Below are 22,154 nucleotides of genomic sequence, written 5' to 3' on the forward strand. Positions count from 1 at the left end.
CCATCTCAGGGGGCGGCCATTTTGTCATTTCCGTCGACAGAAAATGACATCACAGCTGCTCAGGTAACGGCCAATCACGGCTCAACTTCAGAAAACAGGTCATGATCGGTCGTTACCTGAGCCCCGAGCAGTTTGTGATGTCATTTTCAGTCGACAGAAGTTGACAAAATAGCAGCCCCCGGAGATGGCTAAAAACGGGTGGATTAACTCTTATTCCACAAACGTAATATTTATCAATATCAATGCCTTGTTTCAACTAGTGGGCTTGCATGGAACATATTCTGGAAAAAAATATGTTTGGGTTGACTTCCTCCTTAAATGTTTGGAGCAAAATGCTTATCCTCACTCTAAACTTGGCATATTGGTGATGAATGATGAAATAATGAACAATCAACTCAAAGATAATCACACTTGGTCCTACCCGTATAGCGAGTCTAAGACGCAAATTGACAAGATAATTGATATTCAATTACAGTGATGCCTAGGACTTTCAGCACCCAAAAGGTTGTACAATTTGTACTTTGATCAAATTTTGGGAAAAAATTAGTGTCACTTTCGATACTGCTTTCCTTATTAAATTCCTGGAGAGGAGTAATCTCTCCCAGGTGACTTTGGGCAATAGTCCGAGGAACGGCCTAGGGTGGCCACCAGCCAATTGCGAGGCACATACTGTCTAGACCAGGGGTCACCATCTCCGTTCCTCGAGGGCACCTGTCCTGCAGGTTTTCAATCCCTCCCTGCTGTAACACACCTGTCAAAATGATCAGGATCGTTATCAGGCTTCTCAAGCGCTTTCTGATGAGCTGATCATTTTAACAGGTGTGTTAAAGCAGGGAGAGATTGAAAACCTCCAGGACAGGTGCCCTCGAGGACCGGAGATGGTGACCCCATGGTCTAAACAAACAACCATCACACACACATTCACATTTTCAACAAGTATTTAATTGGCCTAACATGCACGTTGTTGAATGTGGGAGGAATCCAGAGTACACTGAGAAAAATCATGCAGGCCCAAGGAGGAAAAAAGGCAACTCCAAACAGGGAAGGCTCAAGCTAAGATGCACTCCAAAATCTTGGGCAGCTTCAACTCTCATCATGCATGAAGAGGGCTCTCAAACTCAGCTTTCCTGCATCTTTCCCACCTGCAACACACCTGACTCAAAGTCATTGTAGCTGTCTGGACAAGCTGCTCTGCAGTAAAGAATGCAGAGGTCAGGCTATTCCGTCTCCCCCACATCTTTCCGTCTTCACTTCCTTCCCCTCTTGTCAGCGGCTAAGCAGCAGTGAGGGGTTACACGGAGGAAACGTTAGAGCACTGCGACGCCAATTAAAATAGCAACGTGCGAAGGGGCACGTGTGCATTGTCTGATGTTACCAGCAGCACCCATCAACAGCTAATTACAGAGGCTGTTCACCAGGCGACATTCTGTACAGTGTGATTAACAATGCTCTTTTATCACCCGGTGCAGGTTTCAGTGAGTAACAGATCATGTTTGCAACCACAACACCGGAATGAGAAGAACGTTTCACCAACAATGTTGTTTTCATTTTTTTTTTTTTTTTTTTTTTTTTTAGAAAGGTGATTGGAGCATTGCTTTCTTTTTCAGGTTTTGTACTTTGCTACAAACCAGTTAAGTAGTCACACAACCTTGTTTGCATCTATGTATGTTATGATATTGGATTTAAAATGTAAAGTGTTAAAAAACATGTTAAGCAAATGTTAAAATGTTAAGCAAAATGAATATATACTCTTATCAAAAGGAAACGTAGCATATCATCATGTCCTGTGAAAAGCACTTTTTGCATATGTTCTATCCATTTTTTTTCACTTTTCTTATTTTTACGTAAATGGTGTTTCTGTGTTACAGACGACGCATTAACGTGAAAATGTGAAAAACAAATTCAAAATTTGGACATACTGCACATGTTTTTCACAGGGCAGCGACAATATGTCTGAAAAACTGTATAATACTAAATTATTTCTAATGATTTTGAGGTTGGATACAGTATAGTTGTACATTTTAGAATACATCACTCATATATATAAAAAAAAAAAGTAACGGTTCACAGAAAAATGAAATGTAATTTCTCTAGTTGATTAACAGTGAGGCTAGGTGATATGACTGAAAATACAATACAATTGTATTTATATCGTGAATTTCACAACAGCGACAGCTGTAACAACCCCAAAGCAATATTGTTGATATGCTTACATTGGCCTTCATTCAACGTTGGTACAATATAAGTGAACGAATGCTCTCTTGTAGTGCATACATTATCGTTGACCAACCCTCTTAGAACTACTTAATCTTTTTAGCGGGCTCATTATTACCATAGTTCATTCATATTTTACTTGGTTGATTTTAACTTGAGTGCCGAGGGTCGGATATGGCTAACTAGCGCTAGCATGTCAAGGACAGGGACACTCTCCTTTACTTGTACACCACATCTCCGTGCGGAGGTGTTTAATGGGGTTATCATGCATAGTACAATTTTATTATAAGAGTTGTACTGAGTCGACAGGTCATTTATTTGAACGAAGTTAGGCCGCTCGCTCGCTTGACGCAAGTATGGCGCAAGGCCGCCGGCCCGCGGGCATGCTTCGTCGGGTTAGCTGCTTTTTCTTCACTGGTTTAAATGCATCTTCGTTCTTTTAGCGGCTTCTTCTTTGTTGGTTTAGCGGCTTCTTTTTTGTTGGTTTAACTTCTTCTTGTTCGGAGGCGGACGGGCATCATGCCGCGATTGGGTTTGTTTTCAATGATTTTTCTAACGAACGTTTTATCGAAGGCATTTTCGATTCACGTCGATACATATTGATGTTGAAATATCGGTCCAGCCCTAATTAACAGTGTGACCCAGGTTCGCTAAATCGGAAAATGTTGATCAATAATTGATTTGAGGGACTGCAACGTTCTGTGGAACAGACCCAGACATCTGACTTTACTCAACAAAATAGGGCAACACTGTTCCACTTTTACACAGCTTCTCTTGACCTTTATCAGTGTTTGTGTGTTTGATAGTGACCTACATCTCAATTTAGACAGTAGAGGCAGGAAGCTGAATGTCTTGGTCATCATTCCTGAGACGGTTTAAGACAAGAGATGTGCTAAGTGCTGCTTAATGGTGAAGTGGAACATTTACTGCACTTTATGGTTGAGAAGGTGCTATTACGTTAGTAGTTTATACAGTCTATTTATAGTAAATGAACTACAAATGCAGACCACTCTACTTATATCACTATAGTGGCCACATTTGACTCCATTAAATTTCAAACCCCAACATTTTATGGATACTGGGGCAGCGGTGCAATCCCCAATCTTTTTTGCACAACAGACAGCTATTATGTAAATTTAGACATATTTTGATGGATTGTGGAAGCGGCGGCACGGCAAGACCGAGATGACCGTCTGTGACGGATTTCTAATAATGACTAAAAGCTGGATCTTGGAAAAGCTCCTGTGGCTGTAGTTCAGGGCGTGGCTGACTACAGTGTCTATCCACGATAACTGGACAATAGCGCAGCAGATGCACTAAATATTATGTGTTGTTTCAGGATATAATGGAGAAACACAAACAGCTGCCGGTAAAACCTGACTTGAAATATCTTACCAGCTGCCTCGTTTTATGTGTTACTGCTGACAGTCGTAACACAGTGAGTTTGCGAACATGCCCAAGGCCACCTGTGCCATTACAAGCCGACATCCATATGCTCTCTCTTACTGAACCTTGAGGTAAGTTTAACATCAAAGCATCCACTTCCATTTTCACCTAAAGCATCGACAGGAAGTAATCATGACAGATGTTCATATATATATATATATATATATATATATATATATATATATATATATATATATATATATATATATATATATATATATATATATATATATATATATATATATATATATATATATATATATATATATATATATATGTTGTAGTTCATCTCCAAGATTTTTCTGGGTCGGGATTTTATGGTCATGCTTGAACAGAAAAGTCACTTCTTTGATCAGAACGATAATGCGTCATGATAAAACGCACATAATTGAAGATATAATGACATGTTGAATGGGGCTAGAGGCAATTATATGAAACCAACTCATTTCAGAACAAAACTTGGAGGTAAACAAATCCCGCGAGACACAAGAGAATGCCGGCACTGTGACAAATCCTTGTGGGCTTCGAGTTCACACATCAACATGCAAAAGAGTGCTCATTATTCAGCTACTGGCTTCCAGTTTGTGAAGTCATGGCCATTCACCTAGTTTAATACGCATTAAGAAAATATACACTTTCATCAATGCAAAATAAACCAACACAGTGAAGCACAAGCATACTTCACAAGCAACTGAAGTATCGCCTGGTGGGATTTTTCCAGTGGCAAAATTGGGATAACTTCCCAACAACGTCCCAACATCAGCGGAATTGAGCTACAGTAGTGAAGTAAAAATGAAACCCAACCCACTTTATGCAAGTACTTGCGAGACAACTTGTCTGACGCGCCATAAGTGTTATTCTGAGGATTTTCCTTCATCCTTTGGCTTGGGATGTGTAATGGAAACTCAAGCAAAGTTGCCGAACTTTTTAAATTAAATATATGAGAGTGAAAAGTTTTCACAGGAACTTACTGTAGTACGTTGTGTTGTGGGTAGGGAGTGATGTTGCACTGGTGTACTTTTCTGTTCTCATCTTTCTTAGCGACTGTACATCTAAAGCATTATAAAGCGAGACTCTGTCATTGCAGCACAAAGCATCTATAGTAGATTTCTACTTCTATGGATTGTGAATAGAATGAATTGAACCGTGTCATCACCATCCCACTACAATTCTGTGGTTAAAATATACGAGCACGCTGGCCCGAGAAGACAATACACCTACAAATAAAAAATGGATGAAGGGATTTTTTTTTTTTTTTTAAATGAAGTTGTTGTAAAAAAAAAAAAAAAAAAAAAAGTATTTAAAACGAACAGAAAAAAATGAGAAAAACAGGGCACAACTGTAAGCTGCAAAAAAAAAAAAAAAAAGGCAGCTTGAGTCTGAAAGTAGAGCACATGCGATACGATAGCAGATGGATCATGTTTAATGGATAAAATGACCCAAATTCCACGACTTGTTGCCGAGGACGGGACTGCATTTACTTGTGGAATGCAGATGAAGATAGATCCCAATCAGGTGTTCTGAGCCAGTGTACCAATCTGTAGAATGGCCTTATCTGCTACTTGAAGCTCCTGTCCTTTTCTGACAATACTGTAACTCTGGATTTATTCTCTTTCAGATTAAATAAAAACAACAACAACGATGGAAAGTCTCGTAGGTTGTGTATTCATGCATCCAAGTGTCCCTCGAGTCTCCTTGTCACACCTTCTCCTATGCCTCATCCCTAGCAAGGACCCCATGTTTGGGCGCTTGCCTGGAGTAGGTGGCTTGGCGCTCTTAATGACACACTCCATCACACCTAACACAAGACAAGAAGTGAAACAACCCCCACACACACACACACACACACACCATACTGGACAGCCTTAAAGCAACAAAGTAACTGGAGCAGCAGGCTGATAGAAGCTTAGCGACGCTAACGATAGCTGAAGCCTGGTAGGTCTCATGGATTGCGACCTTGGCATAAGCAACCGCATTCGTCACACAATGAGAAGTTGGGGAACTACTTCCGACTTCCGATAACTGTGAATCAAATAATTATGAAATCAAGGCAGTGGTAATGCAAAGAAGAAAAAAAAAAAATTTAATCCCCTTCAAAAAAGCTTAGAAAGCTTTGATGAATTTCATCCCATCGGGCAAAAGTTTAAAAAAGCGATGAAACAGAAGAAAGCATGTGTTCGATACAATACAGGAGCATGGGACGGCGCTAAGTTTCAACTTTCAACCCGAAAATTAAAGGCAGAGTGCCATATCTATTAAAATCGTGGTCGTTTATTCAGGAGCCGCGTTCTTCTAAATGCAGAGCGAATCGAATTAGCGTAAAGTCGAACCAAATTGCACCACGAGCCAGGCTTCTTGAGCAAAATTGCGGAATATTGATCGACAAAACGGTAAACAATTATAGCATCATTGACAATGCATCATTGACATTTTAAAACGCCCTTCATTGGGCAGCCTGGCAAAAGTCAGTTCTGCGTCCTGCCGGTTGCCCATTGATTGAAACACAATAATTGCACACCATGTCATGTAGCATTCATGTACCATTCAAACAAAAGAGTTTCCACACAAGCATAGTTGACAAAGTGAAGGGGCCCAAAAATACACAGTATGTCCACACATGTGTTCCAAGTGAACAATGCAGCTTTCAAAAATTAAAAATTTGGCTTTCAACTATTAAAAAAAGGTTGTTTTTGTTTTCCATCATTTCAACTTCTTGGCACACTAGTCTCCCGGTGTGATGTTTCATTTCTTGTTGAAATAACCCAATTCAAAAAAGGAAGAAAAACAATTCACAATTATCAAAAAAGGTTTTGTTTCACTGCAATTTTATCATTAGACTAATGCGCCACAGCATTATAACATCATACAGTAGTTGATCACGTATCTTCGCATTACGAATGTTTTGCCAGGCTGATATGGTGGGTAGCAATGGAGAAGGAAAAAAAAAAACAATATCATTGAGCGCACTGGGATAGTAAATGAGGAAAGCAGAATGTCATTTTATGGCTGCTGGACACAAAGGTAATACAACATGCATCATTATAAGACTTTCAAGGTGGATCGCTCTCACTTTCTCTCCTTCATTAGGCACTGACGCAATGAAACTAATGTCCATGAACCGCAATTCAATGTTTCATTTTCATGATTCAAATGATCAGAAGCCAAAAGGGATCTTATGCATCTCACCACAATGACAAGGAATATATTAACAAATGTCATATATTAGGAAAGGTCAACCTCATTGGTAAATAAGCACTCAAATATTGCAAAATTTCAGCCAAACCCAAATTTGGGAGTGAAAATGACATCAACAACGGTTGACATATTATATATTGATATATGTCTTTAAAAAAAATGGGAAAAGGGGTGAAATAGATTGATAGCCAATTTAATCCTCAATGATAAAATGATGTTATACCCCAATAATTGTTCTATAATTTTTGGAAATAAAAAACATGCTGTTTAGACCAATAACAGCTTTCTTCGAGAGCAAACGACAACAACAAAAAATGTCTTAAAAAACAGGCCTCAATGTGACTGCTACTTTGAACGGCGACTTTAGCGCTTGTGTCGAAGACGCATCTTTTTCCGCCATAGTGGAAATAGTGGAAAATACAGGACTGTTGCTTGGATGCCGCTCATGAAAAATAAGCTTCGACGCTTCTCCAGCAAAGTGTACATTTACTGTGACACATTACTCCCGGAAATGCAAATGTGAATCTAAAAATACACAGTCCCCGTAGTGTATTAAACATATTCTTTTCGATAGCACCTGCAGTTGGTGTGCGCGCGTTATGAGCGGTGTCATTTGGAGGTTTTGCAATTCCCCGTGTGTGTGAAACATCCTCTTAGTATTGAGGGACATATTATTGTTGTTGTCGTATCGATTATGAAACATAAAGCTTTATAATCACAACTCAAACTGATTATATCTAAAAAAAAAAAAAAAAAAACATGCGTCAGTGTGTTTTGCTAATCTTACTATTTCATACCTCCCAAAAAACTGACCATGCCCTTGTGTTGTTTAATCACATACTCTACGGATACACTGTATACATGCTCTCGGTGTAGAATCAAGAATCAAACAAAAATATTGCTAAGAGTGATATTACTACTAATATTATTCAGACTGATAGCCTGACTATGATTTATATGTTGAACAGGACTTCAGACTTGAAATCCCCAAGTGAAACCAGTAGATATTTAAATTTGGCAGCGTTAACCTGAGGGCCAACGCCTCCCCTTGATCATGCAGCATCTTAATCTTGCCGCTAGCAATACACACAGGAGGTCAGCAGGTTTTTTTCCTCGGTAGACCATTAACAAATTTTTCCCCTCCACTGGCAGACATTTATACAGTAGGAGTCACTGAGGACCATCGCTAAGCTGACTGCTCTGTCGTGACTGAAGCCGTAGCAGCTTGGTCTCAAGATGGTGTGCCTTCAGGGGGGAGTTTCTACAGCCAGAACACACGCGCGGATTAACCATGCTGGTGACTGCTACGAATATGTGAAGCTTAAAATGACTTGGAATGACTATTGTTGCAAAGGGTAGAAGCCGAAGTGTGTTGTTTCCCCTTTTTTTGTTGTGTCACAATCAACACATGGTTCTGCCTCGAGCTAGCTTAGCGCATACTTTTAGCCGCTTATTTATTTGAAAATGTAGTTGCGCCTGTGAATAGATTATGAGTCGAAATGACCAGGAGAAGAGATATGAGCCATATGGGTGTACAGATTTCGCTTAAAGTAGGACTTTTGGGAAAAACTCAATTATGAAAACTGATCCTAATCTTTGTAATAGCTCATAGGCCTATGATGCTGAACGCTAAACATAACACACGGACAAGTACTATTGAAGTGGAAGGCGGTCCCCTGGTGCCTACTTCACAGCGGTCTGTGATCGCCCCGGCCCAGTTCAACGTACTTTGCACGCTTTGACCTCCTCCGTGGGTCCCATTAAATCAGTTTCTGATTCCATCATGTCAAGGACTGTGCTCCTCTGGCAAGCCAATTTTAAACGGAATGAGTGAAGCTGCTTCGATTGGCTACCAATTAAGTCGGCTGTGTTCATGCCCACAACAGTGCAAACCGCGTGTTCCCAACTGCGCCAAGCTGTGTGTGTCTGCAAAGATACCAACACTTGGTGTAGACTTGCCCTGCGCTCAGTTAGACCGATATGCGGCCCAGGGTAGAAAATATTTCATATGGTGACAAATTATAGAATGAATAGATATGACCAGTAAAATATACAGTATACAAACCATATCCAATTATAGATTTTGTGGGACCAAGCAAGGACTTTTTGAAAACTCACTTTTCAAAACAATTTCTAATCTTTGAAATAATGATGCTTAACGTTAAACATAATGACATCCTGTATAAATATTTGTAAATAAATAAATATTGTGACAATTTTTTAATCTCTTTTTTCCCCAGTGTCTGACATAATACTGCTCCCTGAGCGTTACTGTCCATGCTCTACCTGAAACTTTGGTTCAAATACAAAATATAAAGCCTTCGTTCTCTCTATTCAATTTGTGACTCTCAAATTCACTGTGCGTGAGTGACATTGAGACTGTGGCGAGATTGAAACCGGCATCGAAGGAAAGAAAGGGAAAAAAAAAGCAAGGCTGACAATACAAAAGAAAAACAACAACTATTTATTTGATGTCTCATTGGCTTACCAGAAATATTGTCTGATTTTACTTCAGAGCTGCCACAATACCATTCTGCATTTATTGGCGCTACTTCACAGGGAAACTTTGAAATGACGAGGAACTGAAATATGACAGAGATTGCATTAAAATGTCGCTCAGGGTGCACAATGCATATCAAGAGATGATGCCAAGTAATTTAGAGTGCACATGGCCTTTTTCAGAGTGACCTTTTGACGGAAATGTCCCATCGCAAGTGGCACACAAAATGAAGACAAATCTAATCTGTCACTATTTTTACCGATAGAGCATCTTGTAAGAATAAGTGTTCGCCAGAGGCAAAGCTGTGAGCAAGATTTTTATTTATTTTTTAACTGATGAATGAAATGTTCTTGCTGTAAGTGCTGGTGGAGTTTTCGACATTTTAGACTCTGTGACAGGGGAAGTGTTTTTTTTTTTTGTTTTTTTTCATGAGCTACTATCAAAACCAGCTTACAAGCAGAAAAGAGAAGCAAAGGGTGATTGAGAAGATCATCAGCAAGGGCTTGCTTTTGTTCCTGCCCATGTTGCACCCTAAGGAGAGAGCTTCCGAGGAGAAACCAAGCTCTGTATTGAGGTTGGCTTTTATCTCATTTTTAGCAGAGCATTGTCTAAACTTGGGTGCCAAATAAAAGGCATCACAGGAGCAGAGAAGGAGCTGGCATCAGGAATTGAGCAGTAATGAGCCCAACGGCTGAGACCCTTCGGGAAACACTCGCCAGTGTGCACACAAGTTGACCTTCTGCACGTAGAGGACGGACACATGGTTGTAAGTGACAGGCAGAGCTTATGCCATTACTATGATTAGCTATTCCAAAAACAAAAACTTGACTCTGAGTGACAAGGATGTATGTGAATATATTGGGTATGTGCCACTAATTCACATTCGAGAATATGGAGGCACATTTGCATAATGCAATCGAGCACTGTAAATGCATGACCTTGCCCGTGCTCCGTAATAACACTTTTGGAGGTAACGTCACACAAAATGTGTTGGTGTGATGAAAAAGGCCTACAGCAAAGCACTGTTAACCAATAAATGCATTGTTTATCAGTTCATTCGTATAGTGTATGGCTACTCTTCCTGAGCAAGATGGATGAATTCCATTTTTCAAAGCATATTGCCAGACGGCTTTCCATGCCCATAAATAAAACATCGCGTAAAGAGCCAACGTTTTCAGGTAAAGTGGAGAATCACTTTGCTTATGTAAAGCATTTTTGAAGTTGCTTCTCATTTTACAAATGGGCCTCGGTCAGCTACTACACAAGGAGATGAGATGAGAGAATCAGAGGTTCAGTATCTATGATAAATAAAACTGAATCGAGTGGGACAGGCTTTACTACTGAGCGACAGAAAACTTTGAGCCATAACTGACAATATATGGTTCAATTATCTAGTACTGTAAATTGAAACCACCGTGGAATATATTGTTTCTGTATTAATTTTAAATTAAAGTAACACCTTAAAGCAGAACTGGGCAAGAATACGACCTTAATAAATTGTTTCCACAACTCTTTTGATGAAACATTGACTTACAAGTAGTTGAATGGGAGTTTTGTCATGCCCTGGGGGGGTCTGTATCGTTTTTACTGCCACTAAGCAACTTTGAGGAGGACGGGAGCAACCCTGGCACACAAAAAAAATACAAAAATGTCCTAAATTGCTTTACGGCACACTCACTTCCTCCTTTCGCTATAAGGACAGAAGTCGATTCGAATGTCTACGCGCCATTACTGGTGTCACGGCAGAAGCCCCAAAACATACAAAAAGACATATAAAACTATATAAAACTCATCTCGTGGCACTTTTTACGCTGCTTGTGTTATGTTAATATTCAAGACCTTTGGGCATGATGACTAACAATGCTGACGTCTGAGTGGTGCCATCTATTAAGTTGGAGTAAACTACAGGGACAGCAAATCAGTCAGGACCTCCTAAGTGGAAATCCATGTACATGATGATGATGGAATGGAGGCACCAGAGGTTTGTTTTGTTGTTAAAATGACAAGAGTGGAATCCGGTGTGGACAGGGAAGCAACACGGGGACACATGGTGATGAGCAGAGGACCCCAAAATTACACAGCAAAAAAAACAAACAAACAATGCTAATTCAAATAATTATTTGTAACATGTGTAATGATATTTGGAATTATGCTTCCAAAATCTGCTTGAACCATGCGATCAAAATAAAAAAAAATAAATAATTATAATTAGTAATAACAGTAGTGCTAATCACTGGATTCTTGTGCCAATAATCAAACTTTTTATTTTGGGTTGGTGGGGAAGGAGGAGCAGCTTCTCCTCTCCACTTGAAGCAACCCTGGTGTAGTCGCCCTCGCAAACAAAAGCACACGAGACACGCGAGCGAGGTGACGTGACATTTCGTGTCCGTCTGACGCTAGCATTAATCACTACTCCCTAAAGGTTTTCCTCAGGGTCACATTAGACTAAAATGCTGAGATGCTAATTTGGTGCGTTCTGATAGCTGTTTTAAAAAGTGATTTGCCAGCAAGCGGTATCACCTGCTACTGCTGGATCACGGTGAAATGCAGATTAGTAACAACGGGTCCGAACAGAGAATGTGTCCAATCTTTCTGTCTTAAACTGACACTGTGCATGTGTGTCTCATTGATTCACTGTACCATGTTGTGTACCATGTAAATTGTTTTTTTTTCTAAACTGGAAGGTAATGGAGTCGAAAACTGAGGTGTTTTGAACCGAGGAGAGTGGACTTTTTGAAGAGTGACGATCTTGGTGAGTGAGTGTCCTCCTTTGAATGTGCGCTATTAGCGTTCCTATTTCGATGTATCACTCGATATGGAAATTGTAACAGCAGTCAGGATATGATGTTTTGTGGCTACTCGGCTTGTCATTAGATGCTTGAAAGGTCTCAGAAGGAGGAAAAAAACTCAACTAGCGTACCCACACTTGTAATTCTCACAGGTGCGCTAACATGTGAGTTAAGCTAACATACTCATGATGGGATGGCGCTGTGGACTCTATTTGAGTTAGATATATGCGTTAAGTGTTTGTTCTCTGGTCAATTATTGAAATATAGTTGTGTATTGCACGGGGGGGTTGCTGGACTGATTTGTTTTAGGATTCAAGTGTGCCGTCTATGGTCTGGATGCCACGTTGGATGTCGCCAAGGGACATTTGCAGTTCCATGGCCACCTACTTCCCAGGAGGATGGTAGGACAGTCTGAAGCAAGGGTGCACGAGTCCGGTCCTCGAGAACCCCTATCCAGTCTGTTTTAGATATCTCTTGATGCTCTTGAGGACCGGACTCGGGCGCCGCTGGGCTAAAGGATTTCCCTTTTTTTAATTGGAAGATGTTTTTGTTTGATTTAGTTTTTTGCCTTTTGGAGGGTTCTCTTTACTCAAAGTAGAGTTTGCCATTGCCAATCTCATAACTTAAGATACAGTAAGTGAACCTTAAATTGAATAGATTTGGACAGTTTGATACATCTGCAAGACAGATTTTTTTATCCTGACTATTCAATAGAAGAGTGACACATAGCTACATAGGCATTCTTGTTATTTTGATTTTCACGCCATACCTAAACTTTGAAGGTGCTGACACCTTGCCCCCACTAGCCTAGCCTTGCCGTAGGCAAGCAGCTAAAAGGGGCGTATCTACGCATTTACTATAACTTAAAATTACTATTTAGTGTTCAATTAACCAAACATGCATGTTTTGGGAATGTGGGAGGAAATTGTAGAACCCAGTGGAAACCCACTCAAGCACAGGGAGAATAGGCAAACTCGTACAGGGTTTCGAACCCCAAACCTCACCTCAAAGGTGTGCTGCCCAACAATTGGATACAATTTTTAAACAGGCATGTTTTGATCTGTTCTTCTTAATAGCCCCCTCATGCCGGCTTTTATCTTCTGAACAGAGACAGCAGGCAGACATTGCAGCTATAATTAATCGACAAAGCTCTAGCCTGATGGGAGTAATAGGCGTCTGGAAAAAAAGAAAAAAATCAATACTACAACACAACCCCCTGTGAATCATACAACTTTTCATCCTGGATGGGTGACAGAGGCATCAGCACTTCTCAAATTTGCGGCGCTCGTTTGCCGAGTGGCCGTCTTGCAGCGAGTGCATCGGGGGCAGGACAAGTGATGCCTTTCTGACTCTGGGTGGTGGGGGGGAGGCCACGACTGAGAGGGATCATCACCTCTGAAGAGCATGTTTATAGATCAGCTCTGACGGAGAGCTCTTGCAGAAAAGGGCCTTGACCAACCGATCGATGAGCGATTATATCATTGTTAACTTCCACTCTATTATGGGATGTGTGCTCTGGGTGCACCACCTCCGAGCAGCGTTAAAAAGTACCATTTCTTTTATAGTGATGTGTGCATGTGATTAGTTGTTAATATGCTCTTGGGTATTTCTACAGCCAACGCTGTTAACAACCCGTCATATCAGAGGCAGCAGCATCGAAATGACTTCACACCGACAGAGATACCGAGGTGTTAAGCGTGTACTGTCTGTGTGGTACCTGTTACAATCGACGTGCAGCAGTAGGTGGGAGGAGCTTATAGTGAGGGCAATTTTGTGCCACTGGCCATCAGCAAGACGGTAGGGGAAGGACTCGGTGCGGGGCTTGCCCTTGAAGCGGTAGTGGTAGCGGATCTCCTCTCGAACGCCGCTGCTCTCCAGCTCAAAGTAGCTAAAGGTCAGATGGAGAAGGTCAAAAGTCAGACATGGTTTACTGCACCGGGTGCTCAAAGGAATGGAAATTTATTCCGGTAGAAATTTCACAACTTAATTCATTAGATTTGTACGAACAGAATTTTATTCTGACCCTTTTGTTCAAAGGGTACCATGTCCAAAATGCAATGTTTCATGTGGTGTTTTGTGCACTGGTTTTATATTCGCGGGCCGAGTTCCTTTTCCATCTTGCTTGTTTTTGGTTGCTAGAAGACACCGACTCACACCTGCAAGCCATCTGAAATCAACTAGGTTTAAAGAGCCGGTCAGACCAGCATTCAGGTGCCAGATGATTCCCGCTCCAACAGTGGTACTTTGGCCAACGCTACAGTTTGAACCTTGTTGTTTGTGAGTTTCTATTTCCCCCTTTTTTAAAAAAATATTTTTCTTCTTGTCACCAGTTCCTCCAGGAGTTTTGCTGCTGAGCCCCAATCCCAGCCTCATCCTTCTCGTCACCCCAAGACCCGCCTTTATACAGAGGACCCATTACCTTGCTTCAACCAAACCCATCAACTCACTCCCCGACACAACTCTGATTCACAGTTTTTGTCATTAAACCATATCTATACTCTCAACCTGTTTCCTATTCACTTTTGGGTCCACTTCTAGAAACGTATTGTCGGGCTTAACAGTTTCAGATCCTTCTGTAGATGTTCGATAGGATTTAGATCAAGGTTCATGAAAGGCCTCTTCATCATTGTCCAGGGATGTCAAACTCATTTTTTGTCACGGGCCACATCGTAGTTGTGGTTTCTCTCTGAGGGCCATTATGACGACGAACCCATATAAATGTACGATCGCCTTATATTATCATATATATACAACAAATTGATGGATAACTACTTTTTAAAATAAAAGACCCGGAAAAAAACTGTTCAACTATTCTTCAATTTTCGCTGAACGAATAATTTGAACGGTTCTTTTTGGTGAACTGATTCTAATGATTCAGGTCACTTAAACGAACTGTGATGCCCATCACGACAGGGTAAACTAAAACCAGAATATTTTTCACTAAGCTCTTGCCTGGGATTTCCTGCCCAAACCGTGGAATTGAGTCAAACTGTACGCATAGCGCAAAAAATACCATCACTGAAAAAAATAACGTTCCCCTCACTCTTGGCTTCTATCAGTTTTTTTTTTTTTCTTCTGTAACTTCAGGCAGTTGACCTGTATTCTTGTATTGTGTGGAGCCTCATCAGCCATGCTGAATTAGGAGGCAGCCAGCCGCGGCAGCCGCAGCAGCAGCAGCTTCAGGGCTGGAGGCAACTAGTCGTGGCATTTTAGCCTCCCTGTGGCAGCAGATGATCCGAAACAGTGGAAACTTTGGCACAACACGGTCATGTTAAACCACAGAACCACTGAAAAATGATTAATAACGTACAAAACATTTCCCAAAGCTTGCAGCCTCCTTGCCAATTCGAATATACTGGCGTACACAAGAACCCACACACAATGGCATTGGAATGAAGCCCATTCGATACCAAAAGCTCAAGAGTATCATGCATATTAATGAAGAGGGAGAGTGTACCTTTCCCACAGAATATCAATGTGGGCTACGCTGTAGTAGACCCGTGCATTTTCCTGTTTGGAAAATTGAATGAAACTGAGAAGAAGTCAACAGTACCCAATGCAAACAACACAAATACATACAGTACAAGAAATGAACACCTTACCGACAGCGAACTTGGAATGAGTTCGGTGTGGGATAATCCGTCAGAAATGAATGAATTCAAATTTCGGAGGCTGGGTGTTTGCTTTCAATCCCTTTGTTTCCATCAAATACAGAAAACAATGAAACATACTTGAGAAATATACCGTATGATTGTGAGCCTTTTTTCTCACCCAAGATCACTCAATTCACTGGGATAAAGAAAGAAATTAAATGGGAGGAGGCCAAGCCAATCATGTATAATCAAGAAACTCAACCCTTGTGACACCGCTAATGATAGCCCATCAGGCACCCACTTAGGCCAGGCTCATAATTGTACCACATGAACACTGCATTTATAGTCGATCAAAACAAAATAAATTAAGTGTCACAAAGAAGTGATTTATATATAATAGGAAGTCGAATTCCCCTCCATGGCGCAGTGCTAATGTCCCAGCAGCACCAACGTGGGTGTTTGAGCATCACGGATAAAGCGCATGTAAATAAAATCATGGTAGGCCAGCTCCAGCGCCAGTCATCAAGCACCGTGTCATCACTCTGAAATGAAATGAATACATCACTGTATGGCTGCGCCGGGCACTGACCTGACAGCTCGTCTCCATCAATGATACTTGTCGGGCTAGAGAAGATTCATTTGCATTGAGTGAAGAGTAAAGCGATAATATGAGCTCTCCAGCATCCGCTCCTCAGCTGATAGAAGCCTTGTCAAAGTTGAGAGAGGCTTCACTGGATTCGCCGAGTGGGCAGACACACCTTTGTCTTGATTCGACTCATGAAATAATCACCAAAGCCATTAACTCCACTTCACAGCCAGCATTTGTTTTATAGAACATTTAGTAGGAGCTGTTGTAATAGGGAATATTTAATGAGGGGGAATAATCTACTGGCAAGCTGTAATAAACATGGCCTGACACGCAATGAAAAAAAGAAAATCTGTTTAAGTGTCTCTGCACTGCACTTAATACAAACAAAGAGACTTTCGAGATTTTAAGAGCTGGGGTTTTTTTTTTGTTTTTTTTTTATGGATAACTTGTACACAACTTACACTTTACTTGAGGTAATAAGCAGCCGCAGTGCACAGAAACTCTTTTCTGCAGGCCCGTTTTGTATTCTATAACAGCAAAAGAATATAAGATTGATGTTATTGACCTCAGAGAATATCTCATTTTTATCATTTAATTGTTGACTAAGAGCAAATTAGAAACAAATACAAACAGTTGCACATTTTGCACAAAGGCATAGGGATCTTATTTAAAGGACCTACGGCCTCAAAATGATATTTTTTTTAACAAAAAACTCACTTTATATATTTTTTTTCTCAGGAAAATTCAACTAGGCAAAGTCTAAGTTACTCAAGACGTACGAAAACTGCAATCAACAGTCATCAAAATATATGTGAACATCTCTACTTATGCACATTTCAATTTGGGGAAATATCAGAACGACAACCATCCATCTCACGGTACAATATCTTCACGGTATTAATTAAATGGTAAGTTATTGTTGTGGTATTGTGAAAAAAACAAAAATGAGAAAAATAACTTGCGGTGGAAATACCAGTGTTGGAAATGAAGTGCCAGGAATGTTAACCTTTAAAAAGAGGTCATTCTGGGGTGAGGGGTTTTGTCAATGGATGTGTCATTGGATTTTTTTTGCTTTGTTGGGGTAAAATTGACAAATGTTGCTGTACGATGGTGTAACGATTTGAACCCTTTGTTAGTAAGAATTGATTCAAAAAAGGTCAACGCAATGATAAAAAAGTCAAATAAAAACACACTTGCTCTCGCTCGGTCCAACCCATTTTGTTTTATTTTGTTTAATTGTGAAACTTTCAGCCTCATCTCTCGATTTGACACTCTTTTCACCTCCCAGGACAGTCTTAACTACCTCTTTCTTTAAGATAACCCCTAATCCATTTCTCTTCCCATCTATACCATGGAAAAACAATTTGAACCCTGCCCCTAAGTTGTTAGCCTTACTGCCTCTCCACCTGGTCTCCAGTATATTTACTTTTCTCCTAATCATCATGTCAAGCGACTCCCTAGCTTTTCTGCCTGTCTCTACATCAAAAGTGCCCACTTCAGGTCTTGGCTTTGTGCTTTCCTCTTCTTTTATCTCCCTTTTGAACCTGCTTTGTCTTTGACCCACGGCGGCTGAATTTACACAGCCCATCCTGTAGGTTAACAGCGGTGTGGAATTCTTTGAATAAAGGCTCATTATCGTTTGGCAAAGTTTGAAGTTGGATGCCCATCGTGACAACGCTCTGCATTTGCTCGGGCTTGGGACCGACCAACGGTTTCCACTGGCTCGTGCCCCCATTTGGGCTGGATTCAAGTGTTTCACTTTTTTTTTTTTTTTTCATATTTGTAATGTTGCTTATACTTCTCAGACACCATCATTTATGATATGATGGGTTATTAACCAAGCTATGAGATACAGACATTTTGGTCCATGTAAAGGTCTTGTTGACTGAGATAAAATCAACATCACAGCTTTGGGGGGGAAACGCTTTTGAGCTAACAAGTGGTCTTCTTCAAAATGGATGTGCTTCATTTCTCGGGGAAAGGTTTGGCTGCCTGTGATTGCTGGGAGGGCTCTCTATATATATATCATCAATGCCCTTTCCCTTGAACCGTGGTGTCACACATCCCCTTTATGGAGGGCAGATGACAGCCAATTATCCATTTAGAAGGGAGGGGTCAACACTTTGGGAAGTTGTCAATGAAAAGAGAGACATCAAGATTCGAAACCAGAAAATGCAATGGGGAGAAAGCACAGCTACTTGAGTCTCTGAAGTGGTCTTTAGATGTCGAACGTACAACATGCTTGATGGGTCATTTCTGGACCAAGCGGATATCCTGATCACAACCTCCTATAAAGACTGACATGTGCATCTGTCAACGCTAACTCTAACAGAGGTATATTGATTAGTTCAATGTGATGAAGAGAAAGTGATTCCCATTTTCAGTTTGCTGTATGTTGCCAAGTGGAGCAGAAGGCATCCAATGTCCGTGTAGTGTGGACTGTTGCCATTTATAGGTGCCTTAACAACCGGGCCACATCTTAGTATGAGTTCATACTGTTTTTATCGTCATCATATAAGCTTTGATATGAATTTAAAGAATATGTACAGTGTATCTATGAAACAGTCAAAACATGTAAATGAAAGGAAATGTATGTTGTTACCATTCAGAAAAAAAAAAGTTCTTTTAACAAAAAAAAGGTTTTTGCTGTAAAATGTAAAAAGATCAAACTGGTAAATGTTCACAGACGACATAATTAAAATGAGGAGAAAGGCACATTCGGTGTTAAATTGCAGCAAGCAATCCAAATGCATTCAAGTCAACACACCTGAACCCCCTACTCAAAGTGACGTCGACCATCTCTAAAAGATTCCCACTCATCCCCTGATTTTTGTTTTTTTTTCTTTGTTAGAGGGAAAACACTAAGTACCCTTAACTGACAAGTGAACCTGCCCAGAACCACTGACAGACCAACATTTTCTCAGCAGAGGCGGGATGAAGGAGATTTGGAGCTACTCCTGCGAGTAGCGACTTCAATTACGAAGGTCTGAGGGGCTCTTCCAGTTGACAAGGGATCCTGTCAAATGCTTTCAAAAAAGGAACAATGAGCTTTGAAACAAAAAAAGAAAACCAACATCTGAGCTAGAGGATAAACACAAATGTCAGGTACCAATTTTGAGAACTGTGGAGCTGTTCTGGACCCGAGAACAAAACACCATAGAAAAAATGGTGCACAATTTCTGTGTTTTCACCACTCTGTGCGGTAATATGGACTGGGTTTGAAAAACCCTATAAAAAAATATAAACAAATGACACACAGAAATGAGAAAAGTCTACCGAATTTGAATGGATACAAATATTGCCACGTACAAAACTGAGACATCCCTTGGCTTTCGGATGTTGTAGTGTGAGCCACCATCTGAATAACATATGCCGCTGTGTTTAATTAAAGGTTAACGTTCCCTTAAATGTCTCTGTTAAATGGACCCACACACTTACACAACAACAAGCGATGCGGTGACGTGTTGGACGGCCCCTCGGCCGGTCCACGGCGCCCAGAAGACTGTTAGCCTACGAGCTTATCACCTGCTGGTGTAATAAACATTTTCCCTGAATGACAACACAACTGCTCACAACGGCCAATCACGGTCTGATTCAGAAAACAGGTCAGCCGTGATTGGTCGTTGTGAGCAGTTGTGATGTCGACATTTTCAGTCGACAGAAGGCAAAATGGCCGCCCCGAGAGATGGCTAAAAACAAGTGCATTTTGCTGCTTAAGATATATTCTACAAACGTAAAATTAATCAGAATGCCGTGTTTCAACTAGTGGGCCTGCTGGGAACATATTCTTGAAAAAAAATATGTTTTGCATTGACTTCCGCTTGAAATGTTAAGTCTTTTGTATTATTTGGGCTGCAGTGTTTCTGTTGTGTAGAACCACACGGCACATGGAGGTGGTGGTGACTTGGACGTCCCGTCCGCCAGTCCATGAGCCAGCAAGTCAGCTAGCAGCGAGCTAGTGGGCCACTGGCTAGCCGCTAGCTCCCACTAGCGGTTAGCTAGATGTCGCATTCACCACTGCCTCGCTCTATGAGCCGTGTTTGGGTCCACACAACAGTGGCACTGCAGCCCAAATAATACAAAAGACTTAACACTTCAAGCTGAAGTCAACCCAAAGATATTTTTTTCAAGAATATGCTCTATGCAAGCCCACTAGTTGAAACAGGACATTCTGATAAATATTGCGTTTGCGGAATAAGTGTTAACCCACTCGTTTTTAGCCATCTCTGGGGGCGGCCATTTTGTCTTCTGTCGACTGAAAATGACATCACAACTGCTCACGACGACTAATCGCAGCTGACCTGTTTTCTGAATTTGAGCCGTGCTTGGCCATTGTGAGCAGTTGTGATGTCATTTTCAGTCGACAGAAGACAAAATGGCCGCCCACGGAGATGGCTAAAAACGAGTGGGTTAACACTTATTGCGCAAACGCAATATTTATCAGAATGCCTTGTTTCAACTAGTGGGCTTGCATAGAGCATATTCTTGAAAAAAAAATGTTTGCGTTGACTTCCCCTTTCAAGGAAGATGCACTTTTAGCGGAGCAAACTGCATGCAGAAGTGGTAGAAATGGGTGAAAATATTTTAATAACTTGCGATTGCTGTCAACAGCCACTGACTAAAAAATGGTGCTGAGTACTTGAAAAGTGTGGGAGGTCTGACTCATGTCATAAATTAAACGCTTCAGCCTAGTTGAGCTAGTCTGTAGCCCCACCCAAAAAAATCTGGACAACTGAGAGGGTGAAAAATAATTTTATGCTAATTCTCACCAATTCGGGCCTAAATTGTTCTCTGCAGATGTTTTTAGCACTTATTACGACCAATCACGGCTCGCCTGTTTTCTGAAGCCGAGCCATGACTGGTCGTTACCTGAGCCCTGAGCAACTGTGATGTCATTTTCAGTCGACAGCAATTGGCAAAATGATGGACACAAACGGGTGGATTTTACATCTTGACTCATATTCCACAAATGCCATGTTAATCAGAATGCCATGTTTTGACTAGTGGGCCTGCACAGAACATATTCTTGTAAAGACATGTTTTGGGTTGACTTCCCTCTTTAAGATGAATGTACATGACATATTACATACCTCTGTATTGTGAGGCATTTATTTTAAATTGGATTGGTGCTGATCCCACATATGCAATATATGCGTCAAGTTTTCTGTCACTGTTTATCTTCCATTTGCGTAATCTTGCCATCTTGTTGACAAATGTGAACAGGTCTTTTGCTTCATCATAGCAGTGTCTTTTCAACACTTCTATCAATTTCACCTTCATATGAGGCGTTCTTAACATAGCTCTTGATGCCAAAGAACTGATGAACGGGAGACGCTCGCGGACCTTTGGAATGATGAGGGTGGAGCAGTTCATCAGGATCTACTCCCTGTGCATCTTTTGTGTTTGAGTACTCACATGGATAGCGCAGTGGAGGAACTGAGCTTTGAGTTTATCTATTGCAACTAAGTGACAATTAAGTGTTACTGGGCTACTGAGAAGAAGTGCTGGCTGGACAGAAATGCTTTCTGTTTGCCGTACTCAGCCCCAAACAGCAGCACAAAGAAGCGAAGAAAGGTCCTTGTGATTTTGCAGCAGGGACTGAGAAATGCTTGCATTCAAACGCCGTTTTCACTTTTGAGAATGAATAGGGTAAAGGATGAGTGAAAATTACTATTTCCTTGTAGCTGAGCTGGCAGAGGAGGTCGGGAGGGAAAAGAGGACGCTTGGCCTGTACTGTGGGAAATACGAAGAACAAGGCGACAGAGGAAATTACGGCACAGCCAATATGATAGAGCTAGCTGTCTATTAGATAGTAGAATGGAAGGTCT

At 41.0% G+C, this 22,154-nt stretch overlaps 1 protein-coding gene and 1 long non-coding RNA gene across 7 annotated transcripts in view; one reads left to right on the plus strand and one right to left on the minus strand.

The window, feature by feature from the left end:
• LOC147149713 (uncharacterized) overlaps nt 1-14,585 on the plus strand; it is a 150,437-nt gene extending 135,852 nt beyond the window's left edge. For 3 of the 6 annotated variants that reach the window (XR_015086157.1, XR_015086152.1, XR_015086154.1), the window contains one exon: nt 12,040-14,217. This is a non-coding gene — a long non-coding RNA (uncharacterized LOC147149713). Of the gene's footprint in view, nt 1-12,039; nt 14,218-14,283; nt 14,384-14,474 lie in introns of those variants that run through there. The other 3 variants (XR_015086153.1, XR_015086158.1, XR_015086151.1) reach the window with 2 other exon arrangements.
• LOC147149715 (protein kinase C-binding protein NELL1-like) overlaps nt 1-22,154 on the minus strand; it is a 154,852-nt gene that overhangs the window by 109,084 nt on the left and 23,614 nt on the right. Inside the window, exon 4 of the mRNA XM_086025785.1 lies at nt 13,862-14,032. Coding sequence (XP_085881911.1) covers nt 13,862-14,032 — 171 coding nt within the window. The remainder of the gene's footprint in view (nt 1-13,861; nt 14,033-22,154) is intronic.

Source organism: Filicampus tigris, chromosome 3 (assembly GCF_054856515.1).
Source record: "Filicampus tigris isolate MCC_2025a chromosome 3, RoL_Ftig_1.0, whole genome shotgun sequence".
Taxonomy (NCBI): Eukaryota; Metazoa; Chordata; class Actinopteri; order Syngnathiformes; family Syngnathidae; genus Filicampus; species Filicampus tigris.